Source organism: Oryctolagus cuniculus, chromosome 14 (assembly GCF_964237555.1).
Source record: "Oryctolagus cuniculus chromosome 14, mOryCun1.1, whole genome shotgun sequence".
Taxonomy (NCBI): Eukaryota; Metazoa; Chordata; class Mammalia; order Lagomorpha; family Leporidae; genus Oryctolagus; species Oryctolagus cuniculus.
This window is the reverse complement of record NC_091445.1, coordinates 66,941,302-66,958,718: the sequence shown is the minus strand read 5'-3', so window position 1 is coordinate 66,958,718 and position 17,417 is coordinate 66,941,302. Positions and strand designations below refer to the sequence as shown.

At 40.7% G+C, this 17,417-nt stretch overlaps 1 protein-coding gene across 2 annotated transcripts in view; it reads left to right on the top strand.

Moving 5' to 3' along the window:
• OXCT1 (3-oxoacid CoA-transferase 1) overlaps positions 1-17,417 on the top strand; it is a 171,587-nt gene that overhangs the window by 148,741 nt on the left and 5,429 nt on the right. For both annotated transcript variants that reach the window (XM_002714003.5, XM_070056679.1), the window contains exons 15-16: positions 5,654-5,734; positions 12,112-12,213. In XM_002714003.5, coding sequence (XP_002714049.1) covers positions 5,654-5,734; positions 12,112-12,213 — 183 coding nt within the window. The remainder of the gene's footprint in view (positions 1-5,653; positions 5,735-12,111; positions 12,214-17,417) is intronic.

The window sequence follows — 17,417 nt, the reverse complement described above, 5'->3', positions numbered from 1 at the left end:
GGAGGCTGGAGAGCAGCAGACTGACTCAACCGAGTGCTGCTCCTTCCTTCTTTGGTAAGAAGTGGGAGGCAGGCTCTGAGGAGTCAGGGCCCAGGGGCCACCTGGCCAGGGCTACTGTGGCCACAGGCTCCCACTGTGGGGGGGAGGGTAGGAGGGTAGGGGCCGCATCACCCCCTCTATGGCTCCCCTGGGGGAAGCTACTCAGCTACTGCCTCCTCCTCCTCTCCTTCATCCCAGCATGGGACAAAGGGCTTCAAGTTCTGGCTAAGATGTAGCAGCAGAGGCACTGACATCAGCAGTGGGAAACCAGGGCCCCATGTCACCAGCGTGGGCTAACAGGCATGCCGGTGCTCGCTCGTTCTCCCTGTGATGGCCCCGTTCTTTCCACTGGTATCTCACTCGCAGAGATCTTTCATTTAGGTTTTTTTTTTTTTCCCCCAGGGTGTCTTGGCTTTCCATGCCTTAAATACTCTCATGGGCTCTTCAGCCATATCCAAATGCCTTAAGGGCTGATTCTGAGGCCAGAGTGCTGTTTAGGACATCTGCCATTCTATGAGTCTGCTGTGTATCCTGCTTCCCATGATGGATCATTCTCTCCCTTTTTGATTCTATCAGTATTAGCAGACACTAGTCTTGTTTGTGTGATCCCTTTGACTCTTAGACCTATCAGTGTGATCAACTGTGAACTGAAATTGATCACTTGGACTAGTGAGATGGCATTGGTACATGCCACCTTGATGGGATTGTATTGGAATCCCCTGGCACGTTTCTAACTCCACCATTTGGGGCAAGTCTGATTGAGCATGTCCCAAATTGTACATCTCCTCCCTCTCTTATTCCCACTCTTATATTTAACAGGGATCACTTTTCAGTTAAAATTTAAACACCTAAGAATAATTGTGTGTTAATTACAGAGTTCAACCAATAGTACTAGAACAAAACAAAACAAAAACTACTAAAATGGATAAAGTATTAACATTGTACATCAACAGTCAGGACAAGGGCTGATCAAGTCACTGTTTCTCATAGTGTCATTTCACTTCAACAAGTTTCCCCTTTGGTGCTCAGTTGTCGCCGATCAGGGAGAACATATGATATTTGTCCCTATGGGACTGGCTTAATTCACTCAGCATGATGTGTTCCAGATTCCTCCATCTTGTTGCAAATGACCGGATTTCATTGTTTTTGACTGCTGTATAGTATTCTATAGAGTACATGTCCCAGAATTTCTTTATCCAGTCTACTGTTGATGGGCATTTGGGTTGGTTCCAGGTCTTAGCTATTGTGAATTGAGCTGCAATAAACATTAATGTGCAGACTGTTTTTTGTTTCCCAGTTTAATTTCCTTTGGATAAATTCCAAGGAGTGGTATGGCTGGGTTGTATGGTAGGGTTATCTTCAGGTTTCTGAGGAATCTCCAGACTGACTTCCATAGTGGCTTAACCAGTTTGCATTCCCACCAACATGGAAGTCAGTCTGGAGATCCCTCTGTCTCTTCCTATCTATCCATTTGTGCATGTAGTTGTTCAAAACCCACTGAATGCCTTCTGTGCCTTGCATCGCCATAGAACACAAAAAACGTTTTAATTCCCAGTGTATTTCTGAGTTGATAGGCTATCACAAAGAGTAAAGTCGTCTTCATAACAACCCAGTTATCTGAAACTCATTGCCTCTCCCGTATACTTAATCTAACACCTATGTAGAAAGACATATAGACAAGGTAGCAGGTGCATGTTTAAACAGGTAAAACATTGAGATGACCAAAGGTGATGGTGACATTTTATGTGGTTCATTTAGATCCAGAAGGAAACAGTAGAAACACTTTGCCATTTTTAAGAGATCAATATGCTAGGTTAGCCTTCAACCTTACAGGAAGTATTAATGTAGGCTCCTGGTACTTGAAACTTTAAAAAAGGAGCTTAGTTATAAGCAGAAGAAAAGGATATGAGGGTTCTGATCATCAGAGCACACGTTTTATCTGTGTTCCATAGACCTGCTCAAAGGCCACTTCAGTACTGGGCTGAGGAGTGTGGATGGGAGAGGGAGGGAATTAATGGGTGAAAACTTGGATTCCACTATTAATCTCCCTTTTTTCCTATGTTTGAAGAAAGGTACTGTGGCTAAAAACAGATATGAAAAAAGTGGATTTAGGCAGCTCACTCATTTTATTAATGACTAAACAGAAGCTCAGACCAACATCACGAAGAGCAAATAGCTGTATAAGAAAGTGAATAGAATCATGTATACTACATTACACAGACCAACAGTGGAGTTTTTAGATCTGAATGAAGTAAATGTTAACCATTGAGTTAACTACAAGTTGAAAAATTCCATACTGAGAGAATTGAAGATGATAGAGTGAGCTGGAGGGGAGGGTGGGGGGAGGAGGTCATACAAGAATTAAGTCTTCTGATCAGCATAGCTCTGACTGCTAATGGACAACTTAATACATTATCCCTCATAGTATTTTTTTTGTCTGTTCTACTTAATATGACTGGTTTAATTCTGTAATTATCACACAGTTATTCTTAAGTGTTAAAAATTAACCGAAATGTGATCCCTGTTAAACATTAGAGTGGGAATAAGAGAGGGAAGAGATGTATAATTTGGGACATGCTCGGGCTGACTTGCCCCAATTGGTAGAGTTGGAAACATACCAGGGGATTCCAATTCAATCCCATCAAGGTGGCATGTGCCAATGCCATCTCACTACTCCAAGTGATCAATTTCAGTTCACAATTGATCATAATGAAAGGACTAAGAGTCAAAGGGAGCACATAAACAAGTCTAGTATCTGCTAACACCAACCGATAGAATAAATAAAGGGGAGAGTGATCCAACATGGGAAGTGAGATACTCAGCAGACTCATAGAATGGCGGATGTCCTAAATAGCACTCTGGCCTCAGAATCAGCCCTAAAGGCACTCGGATCTGGCTGAAAAGCCCATGAGAGTATTTCAGGCATGGAAAGCCAAGACACTCTGGCAAAAAGATCTCTGTGAGTGAGATCCCAGTGGAAAGAACAGGTCTTCAAAGAGGGAGGTGCCTTTCTCTGAAGGGAGGAGAGAACCTCCACTTTGACTATGACCGTGTCTAAACAAGATAAGAGTCGGAGAACTCAAGGGGCTTCCATAGCCTTGGAAACTCATAACTGGTGCATAGGGAGATTACTGATGCCATAAACAGGAGTGTCAATTGGTAAAGTCAACAACAGGAGTCACTGTGCACTTACTCCTCATGTAGGATCTCGGTCCTTAACGTGCTGTACACTGAGGCTTAATGCTATAACGAGTACTCAAACAGTATATTTCACTTTGTGTTTCTATGGGGGTGCAAACGACTGAAATCTTTACTTAATGTACACTAAACTGATCTTCTGTAAAAAAAAAAAAAAAAAAAAAAAAAAAAAAGAAAGAAATTTTCAATTCCCAACTTGACTCTCACTGGGATTAAACATGACAATAGGTCTGATCTGATTTCATCATCATTTAAAAAAAATCATCTATTATTTTTCACTTTATGTTTCTGTGTGGGAGCAAACTGTTGAAATCCTTACTTAAGGTATACTAAGCTGATCTTCTGTATATTAAGATAATCGAAAATGAATCTTGATGTGAATGGAAGGGGAGAGGGAGTGGGAAAGGGGAGGGTTGTTGGTGGGAGGGACGGTATGGGGGGGGAAGCCATTGTAACCCATGAGTCGTACTTTGGAAATTTATATTCATTAAATAAAAGATAAAAAAAAAAAAAAGAATTAAGTCTTCCTCTGCCACAATAATAATAATAAAAGATCAATGGATTAGGTCCAAAATTGGTAATCAAGAAAGTGGGGGTTGGAGTTGCCCTAGCAGTTAATACATGCATTAAGACACCTGTGTCCCACATTGGAGTGCTTGGGTTCAGTACCTAGCTCATACTGCTGTCTCCAGCTTCCTGCTAATGTAGATCCTGGGAGGCAGTCGTTATGGCTCAAGTAGTTAGGATCCCACCACCCATGTGGGAGACCCGGATTGAGTCCCATGCTTCCTCCAAGCTTTGACAGAGCCCAACCAATGTGGGCACTCGGCAGTGAACCAGCAGATGGGAATTTCCTCTACCCACCAAATAAAAACTTTAAAAAGATAAACATTATGTGTACCATGTCATTTAATAGTGTTGGGGTAGGTGTTTGGCACAGTGACTCAGACCTGCATCCCATATCAGAGTGCCTTGGCTCAAGTACTGGCTGCACTTGCAATTCTAGCTTCCTGCCTAATGCAGACTCTGGGATTGCTCAACTGGTTGTGTCCCTGCAGCCACAGGAGAGACTGGGGTTGAGTTCCTTACTCCCTACTTTGGCCTAACCCAGCCCTGGCTGTTGCAGACCACTGGAGAGTGAACCAACAGATAGAAGAGGTTTGTCTGCCTTTCTAATGAAGATGAAAATAGAGAAAAAATTGTAAAATGTAGAGTTTAGAAGAAAATGCAGAAATATACCCCCCAAAATGCTAAAACCATTTGAATGGATTCCTGCTGAGAGCATGTATAAGGGTGAGGAAAGTACTTGCTGTTTTTTCATTCAGTGTTACCTTTTTCCTGGATTTAAGCATATGAACTTTAATTTCTACTTATTTATTTTTATTTGAAAGGCAGAGAGACAGATGGAGATGGATCTTCTGTCTGCTTGTTCATTCTGTGAATGCCCACTACAGCCAGGGATGGTCTAGGCTGAAACCAGGAGCCAGTAACTCAATCTGGGTGAACCACATGGATGCAGGGACCAAACTGTTTAAGTCATCACTTGCTGCCTCGCAGGGTACACATGTGCAGGACACTGAGTGGAAAGCAAAATAGAGTCTTGATTGAGGCAAGCCAAGTGGCGACTTCACCACTGTGTAAGTTACCTCCTATGTTATTTTTTAAACAAAAAACTTTTTTAAATAAAGATTTATTTATTTATTTGAAAGGCAGTTACAAAGAGGCAGAGGCAGAGGCAGAGAGAGAGAGAGGTCTTCCATCTGCTGGTTCACTTCCCAGATGGCTGCAATAGCTGGAGCTGGGCCAATCCAAAGCCAGGAGCTTCTTTGAGGTCTCCCAAGAGAGTGTAGGGGCCCAAGGACTTGGGCCATCTTCTTCTGCTTTCCCAGGCCATAGTAGAGAGCTGGATCGGAAGAGGAGCAGCTGGGACTCAAACCAAACCAGTGCACACCGGATGCCGGCACTGCAGGTGGCGGCTTTACCCACTACCCCACAGCATCAGCCCCACAAAAAAAAACTTTTTAAAAGAGGACTTACATGTGTTCACCTGTGTTCCTTGAGTCTTTCCTATCCTTAGCAGATAACTTCTCATGGTTTTCAAGAAGACCATTCCATGAAAGGAAGAAATAAGCAGAATATGAAAAGTGAGATTTCAAATCTCATAATGCAAATCTGTGTCAGGGTGCTTCCCAAGTAAATCATGCGTGCCTCTGGCTGTTCACATGGCATTACCCCTAGTTATTTCAGGGCCAGAAGCACCCTCCAGAAGGAGAATAAAAGCATAACTGTGCAAAGACTTTAAAGTAGCTTACAGTTAGGAGACAATTTCTCTGATCGTTTCTGTTTGTCATGTAGTTATATCAATTCTAAGAATTACTCCTTAACTACTATTTTTGATGTTTCTACTTGAAAACAGGGTAATGCACATAAAATCATGGAGAAATGTACTTTACCACTGACTGGAAAGCAATGTGTCAACCGCATCATTACAGAAAAGGTAAAAGCTCCTTTTTATTTCCTCTAATATCTACCACCATTTTTTTTATTTATAAGCATTTTTAGAATTTTTTTGTTACCTCCTGAAAGTGCATTATGTCAGCAGTCATAGAATTAATTTAGTCTGTGGGTAGAATGAATAGGAAAATTGATCCATTTAACATTTCTAAATGTAGAATTCTTCATGTGCAACTCTCTGGAAATACACATATAAACCCCAAATTGAACTCCTGTCCTTGCTAACTTTGAGAGTGTGATATAATCAGAGAAAAGTTGTATTGAGCCTTATATTTACTGTTAAGCTGGATTATATACAAGTATTCTTCACCAGATCCTAAGTACAAATTTTGGGGTTTTATTTAGGTAACTCGGTCAAAATTGAATTGTAATGACTTAGGTGCAAACTGCAGTATTGACTGGGCAGAAGCCAAGAAATACGTTGCTTCTTGCATGATCCCTGAACTTTTGTGGCACTTTAGAGCCTACTATTTGGTGCAATGGTACAGCAAAAAAGCTACTCAGAGAGGGGCGTGACCCGAAGCTGCCTAAAGCAACCTTTGTTACCCTGATTTCAACCTAGGATATAGAATGATATAATTCTCATAAGTCAGCTGGGAAAAGTCAGTATGATAGAAGGTGGTGCTTTCTTGATTCAGTTTCTTGCAAGCAGAAACCAGAATCATCCGTATCAGAGTTTGGGGCTTCTCTTGTTAAGGGCAGTGGCAGTAGGACCTTGGCACTGTCTCATTCGCTGTCACTGAACTGTGGTAAGAAGCCGTCTAAATAGGCCTTCAAAATCAGGAGGTCCAGGATACTTTCTGGAAGCCACATTTTGTGAAGAGCTCTGTCCTGAATGGTACCTTCCCCCAAACTGTTTATGTGGGAACTCAGAAAAAACAAGCAGATGAAATTATAGAATGTTTAATCTCACCACTTATTCTGGGTCTTCACCATTTTTCTAGTTCCCTCAAAACTGTCAACAGACCTTGCTGAGAGGAATCCTATACTTTGAAAGTAAATTACTCTTTGATCCTACATTCTTGAAGAAAATGGTCACCCTTCTAAGGATAATGCCAGCATCATTGTTCCTCGGATCTTGCCCTGTCCCCTTGCACACATGCCCTCCCCTTGCCCACACTGCAGTGCTTCCTTCTGCAATACCTCTCAACTCTGCCCTCTAGACTTTCAGCCCAGTGCAGTTTCCATGAAGAGGTTTTACACTGTCTTAGCACAGGGCAGTTTCATCCTCAGACTGGCCCACCATTCCCTGCAGTGCTAATCATCCAATACCTGCATTTTCTTATGAAAGAACTTGTATTGTTATTCAAATTTGCTTCCATTTAAAAGTAAAAGCTTTGCTTCTCTGCCTTTTGGCTAAGATAAGCATAAAAGCAAAGCTTTTTTACTTTCTATCCATCCTCCGTGTCCTGTCTGAAAGTCTTCTCTGAACCAGAGCACTCCCAACAGCTACAGAGAGTAGGAGGCATGGTCTGTGCCATCAAGTGGCCCGTTCTAAAGGGGATGGATACTGAACATCCAGCTTGACCAGCAGTTAGAGTGATAAATATCACAAAGGACAGAGTAGAGGTGCACACTGGATGCTAGGCTAGAATATGAGAAAAGCTACCTAGCAACCTTGGTAAGTCAAGAAAAGCTTTTAGGTGGTATCACTTAACAGCTGTTAACAATGCTTAGAAAGGCATCTCACAGTCTGTACCTTTTCTCCTCCAGCCTCAGTTCTTTCTGCCGTTAACATTTCTCCCTAAAACATTTTTTCTTACCCAGTCTATCTGACTAATTTCTTTCTCTTTCTGGTCTTAGCTATATATTTCTTTCTTTCTCCGGCAGGTCTTTCCTATCCCTCCCCAAATGGTCTTGGTGCTTTCCTGAATCCTCGTACTTACCTTAAGTTAGCACTGACCACTGTGTTGAAATAACCCGAGCACTGCCTTTCTCACATGTTTGTCCAACACTTAGTTTGATGCCTGACCCATACTTAGTAAAGACTTAAAAACAAAAAACAAAACAAAAAAACTGCCACATGCTTTTCTTGCTGCAAAAACGGATTGAATGTTGAGTCCTAAAAGTTAAAAGAGTAACTTTATGAGTTAAGAGACAGCCATGTAAAAGGAAGACCATATGCAGAGTTAGAGAGTTAGAAAAACACTGCCTGTTCAAGGACCTGCAAGTGGAACAGTTTGGTTTGAAGGCACAGCTAGATTCTGAAGGCTAAGAAAGGAAAAAGAAAAAACAAAACACAAAACACACTGGGAAGAACCTATTCATAGAGGGACATAGATGCCTTTTTAAAAAACATGATTTATCTGGAAGGCAGTGGCAACTCTTAAGTGATTTTTAGAAGGGGATGCAAATGGATTCTATTTGCATTAGAAAAAACACTCTAGTTTTAGTCTAGAGTAGAGGGAGAAGAGGTGAGACAGAGACCAGTCATATTTTTCCTTCAGTGATCTAGGCAAGAAATTTCAAGATCCTAAAACACAGGACAGAGATTTAGGAGAATAACTCGATTTGTTGATAAACAGGACCTGATTGGCAAGACACAGCTGAGTCCCACGTTTTCTGGCTGGAGAGGATGGTTGAACTGTTGTATCCTCAGTGAGCCCCAGAACTGTGGAGAAGAGAAGAGAGAAAGCAGTGGAAGGCAGGAAAAGACAAGGTTCAGTTTGGATGTTCTCCGTTTGGTATCCCTGAGAACATGCAAAGACGTCAATAAAAAACTGGAGGATTTGCATCTTGAGTTCTCCAGAGCAATCAGAATTGGAACAAACTTGTTGGAGTCGTTAGTATACAGGGATAATTGCAGCCTTAACTGTAGGTGACGATCAGATAGTAACAACGAATAAAGAGAAGGGCAACCAAGTTGAAAAACCTTGGGTTTTTCACGGAAAAGAATGTGGCACGCTTCCCATTGTGCTCCATATGTGGTAGGTCCTAGGTAAGTACTCATTGCATTCAACCTGAATGCAGTGCCATTAAGATAAGGGCAATGAATATGTCTAGCCCTGCCGCTAGCAGGCATGGGACTAGAATTAAATTATCCACTCCAAGGAAAATTGCACAGATTGCTCATTGAAAGAGGCTTTGGAGAATGCTATGACCTTGATTGTTTGTGCTGGTAGAGTGAGGTTAGCAAAGAAGCCTTCCTCGCCAGGACAAAGGCTGTGAAGAATGCTTTTATCTATAATGTAACTTTTTTATGATTTATTTCTTTGAAAGAGTTACAGAGAGAGGTGGTGAGAGAGAGAGAGAGAGAGAGAGAGAGAGAGAGATCCTATATCTGCTGGTTCACTATCCAAATGGACGTAACAGCTGGAGCTGTGCCGATCTGAAGCCAGGAGCTTCTTCCGGATCTCCCACAAGGGTGTAGGGGCCCAAGGACTTGAGCCATCCTATGCTACTTTCCAAGGCACATTAGCAGGGAGCTGAATTGGAAGTAGAGCAGCTGAGACTTGAACAAGTATCTACGTGGGATGCTGGCACTGCAGCCTGGAGCTTTAACCTACTGCGCCACAGTGCTGACCCCATAATTTAGTAATGTAGCTTTTTATGGTGGTGATAAAGTAACTATCTATGTGACAATTTAGGTGGATTCAATATTATTCTTGCTAGTTGAGCAGTTTACTGTAGCTTATAGGCTTTAGTCTCTGTTTTTACTAAGTTTTGCTTATACTTTATACCACTAACTGGAAATTCTTCCTAAATATTTCAAGAGTAAGTTTTTAGGATGAAAGATTCTTGACTTTCTAATATATAATCTTTGGAGTTAATTAAAATTTGATATAGTTATTAATTTGTTAAAAAGCACTAAGTCAGTTTGCCATAGACTTTTATCTCTCAGATTACTAGAACCTTGTATTTATGATACCAGTTTTTTTTTTTTTTAAGATTTATTGATTTATTTGGAAGGCAGAGTTACAGAGAGGCAGAGGCAGAGAGAGAGAGACAGAGATCTTCTATCAGCCAAGGTGGGTTGACCGGAAGCCAGGAGCTACTTCTGTGTTTCCCATGTGGGTGCAGGGGCCCAAGAACGTGAGCCATCCTCTGCTGCCTTCCTAAGTGCATCAGCAGGGAGCTGGATCAGAAGTGGAGCAGCTGGGACTTGAACTGGTGCCCATAAGGGATGCCGGCACTGCAGGTGCCAGCCTTACCCACTATACCACATGCCAGCCCGGATACCAGTTATTTCTAAATCATTTCTATGCCTGTTCTTAATATTACCCAGAGACCTTTCTCTTATTTTCTTCCATCTGTATAAATTTACAGTTGCTTGTGATGCAGGAAAAAAAGCAAATCAGTACTAATGGTACTCCAGATACATTTTCTACAAAAGAAGAGTGTCCATTGAAAAAATTGTCATTTTAGAATGAGGCAAGCTAATATAATATAAAGACATTCCTAAGTTACCTTTTTTTGTCTCTTGGAATGCACAGTTTTGCCAAGAAAAACATGGAAAGAAAATGAAAGTTTGCTAAAATACTTTTAGATTTAGAATGTCTTTTTCCAGTAAAATCAACTAGGTTATCTGTGAATTAATCAGAGAATGCAAGTACTGCTGATCTCAGTGATGTTTTGTTCCTTGGGAAAAGAATCAACTAGAGACAATCATTCAGGAGGGAGCTGTTATAGTGTAGCAATTAAGATACTGGGATGCCCAGATCTCCTATCAGAGTGCTTGGTCCTAGTCCCATGCCCTCCACTTCGGATCCATCTTCCTGCTAATGCACACCTTGGGTGGCAGCAGGTGGTGGCTCAACTACTTGGATTCCTGCCAACCATATGGCAGAACTGGGTGGAGTTCTTATCTTCTGGTTTTGAATTGGCCCAGCTGTTACTTTTGTGGACATTTGGGGTGTAAACCAGCAAACAGAAGACCTCTCTCTGTGCCTTTCCAACAAATGAACATAAAACTTACAAATAATCATTTCAGAGCTTAGGTTCACACACAAGTGGCTAAACTACCAACGAGTAAGAACATGCCCCTGTGGTGCCCTGCTCTGTCCCAGGCCTGCTGCTTTGAGTGTGTTTTCTTAAGTTTATCTTACATCACAGTCTGAGAGGTCAGTTTTTATGATCTACATCCACAGATGCCAAGACAGGTTCCCTAAAGGTTGCACAGCTGTCGTGCAGCAGACCACAAATTCTAGTCCAACCCATTAGGCAGGGTTTCTGTCCTCTATGTGTTAACTCTGTCATGATGTAAGCCTCCAAGCATGTGTTTAAAAACAACAGCTCACAGTTTGACTCCCAGGTAGTTGAAGATTCTAAACCTGTGGATAGTTTAAATTCAGAGGAGGGGAAAGATCTAGAAAGCACAACATTTAAGTGCAAGAAAGAGGAAACTAACAGGAGCTGAAAGAAGGAAGAGTGTGTTATTTGCTGACCTTGGGTGTAGAACTTGAGACTGAAGTTACAGGCAAGCAGTTTCATTTCTTGTAGTTTGAGCTTTCTCTCAGCCATATGCCTTGAGACAAGTGAGCTTCCTGCTACTGGGAGCATCCACAAAGAGCCCCATGACCACATGAGAAAGATGCTTTGAAGACTTCTTGAATGGAAGATTCTATTAAATGCCTCTGTAAGTCCGTTCCACTTGAGTTGCTCTAAGTGTGAAAGAGTGTTCTGAATTGGATACTACAGGCAATCTGCCTGCTGTGGTCAAGTTATTCCAGTTGGCACTAGCAACAGTGGTAGTAGGGAATTGTTGTAATAGAATGTTTAGTGAGGCTGGTCTTGTGCCTGTTCTGAATGTGAGCATCTCTATTTGACTTGCACACTTAGTGGAGAGTCTTATGCTCTATACTTGGGATCTGTATTTCCCTGTACATAACTTAGCTGGGGGACTTTTGGGGCCAGGATAGCTATTTTTTGTAATTGCTCTGATGCATATAATCTCTTATAGTTACTATTACCACAGAGAACTTTCTTTTGTTTCCTGTAGTTCTCCCTCAGCAGCACTCACCAACTTTTTCCCATCATCCTTCTACTTAAACCTTCCAAAAATCTTCTTCCTCCCTCCCTTTCTTCAGTCATTATTAGTCACTTCATTGACATTTGACCAAAAGTGTAGGATTTAAAAGGAAGACAGTCTTTAAAAATTGATTACAATAGTAACAAATGCTACCAATGGTCACCACTCATTTTCTGGCAGCAACAGTGTTCCATGACTAACCGCTCATTAGGAAGCTGGCATTGATTCTCACCCAAATGTGATGGTTAGAGTTGACATTTTCACATTGCCGATTGTCAGCCTTTTGTCCTGGGTCTTCTCTCCTTTAAGAGCCTGAGAGGTTATTTCTGTTTTGTGCTATAAAAAAGTTACTGTGATAGAAGTTATCATTGTCATTTTCTCGACTCTGACAGGCCGTGTTTGATGTGGACAAGAAGAAGGGCCTGACGCTGATCGAGCTCTGGGAAGGCCTCACAGTTGAGGACATACAAAAGAGCACTGGATGTGATTTTGCAGTAAGTGCTTCTGTGAACAAATCCAGCCACTTGTCCTGTGTCACACACTTGATTAATGGGTGTTTACAGGACATGAACCATTAATTTGTGATCATTTTTGGAGCTGACCTTTGCAGTGAACAGGAGTAGAAGAAAGGGTGCCTCCAGATGAGAGCAGGTGGGAGCAGGGGCAGGGCTGTGAGTCACTGACCAGGGCTTGGCTCAGGAATAAGAGGCAGTGGGAGGAGGAGCCACCAGGAGCTGCTGGAGACAGGAGATAGAGCTTGAGCTCCAAACTGTTTCCTCTGAAGTCTCTTAAAATATGCTGTTATTTGATTATATGTCAAATATGGTTAAAGGAGATTAACTCAAAAACATGAGCTACACAAGGAGAAATGTATCCTTATTTTTAACCCACTATGGCTTATGACCTTTTCTTTGATTAGCTTACAATCTTATTATTCCCTCCATTGAAGATATCAGAATGTTGAGTTTCTGACACTATCAGATTTATAATTAAAAATGTGTATACCTGTATTGGAAGATAAACTTAGTGCATAGTAAACTCAGAATTACAAAGCAAATGAAAGCAATGGAGTATTCTTAAAAAAAAAAAAAAAAAAAAAAAAAAAAAAAAAAAAAACTCGAGGGTTCCTTAAAAGTGACATCTGAAACAGAAGCAGTTGCCCTTGACTATAAGCGTTGGGTGATCTATGAACAGTCACCTTAAATGGGGCTTGACAGCATGGCTTAGTCCCTGAAGTTAATCAGAAGTAAAGGTGAAACACCTAAACTATGGAGAAAGGGATTTGATTCCCAAGTAGTTTTTAAAGGACTCATTAAATTGACATATAGTTATAAGAAAACATGTTAGTGTTAGTTACCCATCTTAGACAACCTATTTAACATTTTATAAATCATACATATGCCTTCCTTCAGTATGCTACATACTTAGCTTATATGTCTCAATGCATAACAAACGTCTTTAAAACCAATTTTGTTGCATAATTCATTATCCACATAGTAAGTGTTCCTGGTACTATACTGGGTCTTTGTCTATTAACCTTTTCTGAATTTTCCTTTGGAAAAAAATTAGTCTCCTAGCAATACCTTGTATGAAAAGCACATTTTTAATTAGCTGTTTATTTAGTATTTCTTACTCCCGTGATGAAGGCAAATGACTTTTCAACAGCTGTTATTTGGTTTTCAATGTGGAAGAGTTCACGTCCTCATCAGATGACATTTTACTGAATGTATATTACCTTACAACAGAAAATTGAACAAAGGAAAACTTTTATCATCTAGTTTTTTCATGTAGCTAAAACAAGAATGAAAAGATGGATTTTTATTATTTTGATTTGTTTTTACAAAAAACAATCAAAATGTGCTAGTTTATATGCCTTGACAAATTAAAAAGCATCTGTGGTCCCTCTTATATCCTAGTATCATCTTCTCTTAACAGTAACTTGTGATCTTCTTTCCTCCAAATCAGGCTGTTGAGATGAAATGTTAGTTCTGTGTGTCAGTGTTGTTTTGAAAACCAAAAAGCATGGTTTAGCTGAACCTTCCAGACAGGAGAGCTAGCTATGGTGGGTCTAATGATCAACAGTGTCAGTAAGGATACATGTAATAAAAAGAGAAGCTTGAGGATAGTGTTTCTTTTGTGATCATTCAAAAGCTACTCCATGTGATAATTCAGAAGATATTCCTCATGGTTATTGCTGCACAGATAGCATTGTATAGCATATGTAACTATGTACCAGTTACTTAAGATTTGTGTTGGAGAAAACACCCAGTACCTCAGCCTTCAAAGTGTAACCGACACTGAATATTCTAGAAAGGATTGATTAGCCAGTTTGTTGCCTAATAAGGAAAAAAAGGACAAAAACCCTAGTTTAAAGCAATTTTAAAGTTAAAGTCTGTATATTTAAGCATAAGGACAAGTGAAAAGACAAATGAAACATAATGTGGTTATAAGCTGCTTGAGAAAGTATTGAGAATTTCAAAGAGAAAGACAAACCAGAAGAGCATCAGATAATAGGACATGACAAAAATGTGGTTTCAGGGTATCAAGAAAGAATCATCATAATGAAATATTTAAGTACTTTTTACAAAAAGAATCACCAAGTTCCTTTCCTTTATTCATCGTGCAATTAGCTCTAAATAAAAATACAGCAGGAAAATGCATTATTTAAATATCTTATGAATCAGCTTTAGTGAAACTGTAATAACCATCACAATTATATTCATGATTTTGTGTCAACTGAAAGGAATTTATCTTTTTAATAAGGATTGTGTATGTCTGAAAGTCCAAAAGGAAGCTGTAGAAATTTGTCATAGAATTGCAGGTACTGACTATCTTTCTGGAACCTTCAGCACATTATCTGAAAAAGATGCTGGCCAGGAGTGGTTTGCAACTAGGAAAAAATTCAAACTCCCTGGCCCTCAATATATATAAAAATATATACCCAGACATGGGATTGCTGAGGCATATACTGAGTCTATTTTTAACATTTTGAGAAACCTCCATATTATTTTCCACAATGACTATACTAATTTACAATCCCACCTACAGTGTGCAAGGGTTCCCTTTTCTCTACCTACATCCTTATCAATGCTGATTCTTTTCTGTTTAACAGTGGCCACCTTAATGGGTATGAGTTGATATTTCACCGAGGCTTTGGTTTGCATCTTGTGATTAGTGACATTTGGTAGTTTTTCAAATGATGGCTGTGATTTACACATCTTCTTTGGTGAACTGGCTATTCAATTGCCCATTTTTCATTTATTTATATCAAAGGCAAAGTTGCAGGGAGAGCGAGCCAGAAGTCTCCCATCTGCTGGTTCACTCCCCAAAGGGTTCCAAAGGCCATGGGTGGGCCAGGGCAAAGCCAGGAGCTTCATCTGCATCTCCCACATGGGTGCAGGAGCCCAAGCACTTGGGCCATTTTCTTCTGTTTTCCCAGGTGTGTGTTAGCAGGGAGCTAGATTGGAAGTAGAGCAGCTGGGACATGAACTGGCACCCATGGGAGATGCTGGTGTCTTTACCTGCTTGGCCACAATACCAGCTCCAATTGACCACTTTTGAGTTATTTGTTCTCTTTTTATTCAATTGTAGAAGTTCCTTTATGTACTTCTGGGTGTTAATCCCTTATCAGATAGAGGAGTTGCAAATACTTTCTCACATTCCATAGGTTGGCTGTTTCCTCTGACACAGTTTTTAAGTTTGATTTAGTCCTCTCTCATTCTTTTCATGCTACTAGTACTAAACGTTTTCACACCCAGTGGGTCCCCTTTGGCTTACTTTTCTTCCATTGCCCTGACAGTTTGAAAGAAGTCTCCTAAGTATTAAGAAATTGTTTTTAAAGGGTCAAAATGATATTGCACATTTCCTCATATTAAAGCTGAGAAAAGCTAATGAAAACGTCAGATTCCTTTATTTTTGGCTATACTTATATCCATTAGTGTGTCTGTTACTTGATTGCCCAAAGTAGAAAAAGGGAAAGCACAGTTGAGATACCACCACTTAAATTTCATTATTACTAAAATACCTTTTTTAGTGAGTAGTGAATTCAATTGGCTACTCCTTTGTTTTAATTTTTTTTTTTTTGGACAGGCAGAGTTAGATAGTGAGAGAATGAGAGACAGAGAGAAAGGTCTTCCTTTTTCTGTTGGTTCACCCCCCAAATGGCTGCTACAGCAGGCGTGCTGTGCATATCTGAAGCCAGGAGCCAGGTGCTTCCCCCGGTCTCCCATGGGGTGCAGGGCCCAAGGACTTGGGCCATCCTCCACTGCCTTCCCAGGCCATAGCAGAGAGCTGGACTGGAAGAGGAGCAACCGGGACTGGAACTGCAGGCAGATTAGCCAAGTGAGCGTGGCACCAGCCTTGTTTTAAAATTTTTTAAAAATACATTTAATTTACATTTGATCATGTGGTGGAATAAACTTCTAGAGGCTATTGGTCACCTATGATTATTTATTAAACACTCTGTCTGTGTCCCATATTGAGCTATGAAATGTAAGGAAGATAGACCTTATTAAGTTCTGACTCTCAAAGGCCTTGGTATTATCCTCCTGGTAAAAATACGCCTAAACCACCACTGGCAAAAAAATTAAAAAAGAAAACTGCTTATTGATATGTTCTCAATGGTATCTGAAAGGAAATCAGCTGTAGATATTGCTTGCTGAATTCAATAAATTTATACCCTCGATATCTATTATGAACTGGCATTAGACCAGAATTAAACAGTATACTCTTGGGCCGGCGCCACAGCTCAATAGGCTGATCCTCCGCCTTGCGGAGCTGGCACACCGGGTTCTAGTTCCAGTCAGGGCACCGGATTCTGTCCCGGTTGCTCCTCTTCCAGTCCAGCTCTGTGCTGTGGCCCGGGAGGGTAGTGGAGGATGGCCCAAGTGCTTGGGCCCTGCACCCGCATGGGAGGCCAGAAGCACCTGGCTCCTGGCTGCAGCGCGGTGGCTGCAGCAGCCACTGGGGGGTGAACCAACGGAAAAGGAAGACCTTTCTCTCTGTCTCTCTCTCTCTCTCCCTGTCCACTCTGCCTGTCAAAAAACAAACAAAAAAACAATATACTCTTGAGATATCAATGGGCTGGGAAGACAAATTGTGGCTTCTCTGCTACACTTAAATCATATCATCTTATGTTCAGAATGTAGATCAGGTTGGCAGGATAATCTGTTCTGTCTTGCATGAGCTTCCAATGTTAATGAGACTGGGAGAAGAGCATGAGAAAGGGGGGTGGGACGGGTGGAATGGATGTTTCTCATGACAAAATGGCCAGGCCAGGTCAGTCCACATTAAGCTTCTTCTTCCTTCCTGCTAAATGCCAGTGAGGATATAAACCATATTAAGAACACAAGATAGGGCTGATGTGACAAGGAAAATGATCAGATATTTAGTTCAAAAAATTAAGGTGTCCAGCTTTCCTTTTAAAGGAAATCCTGTGAAGTATCTATTAGAAATGATCTGCTTTCAAAAAAAAAGTTTCATTAATTACACTCTGTTGTTTAAAAAGGAAACTGTTAGTGAGACATATTTATCTAAATACTAAGAACCTGTGTCTTTTATTGTTGGAAGAGCTGACTGTCTAAGTATGCAGCATGTTACTTTTGTCTGTTATTTTTCTATTATATGTCTGCTCTTGCACATGGCAAATCTAAATTAACTTTTGTCTTAATCTATATATAAACAATATTGGTCTTATATC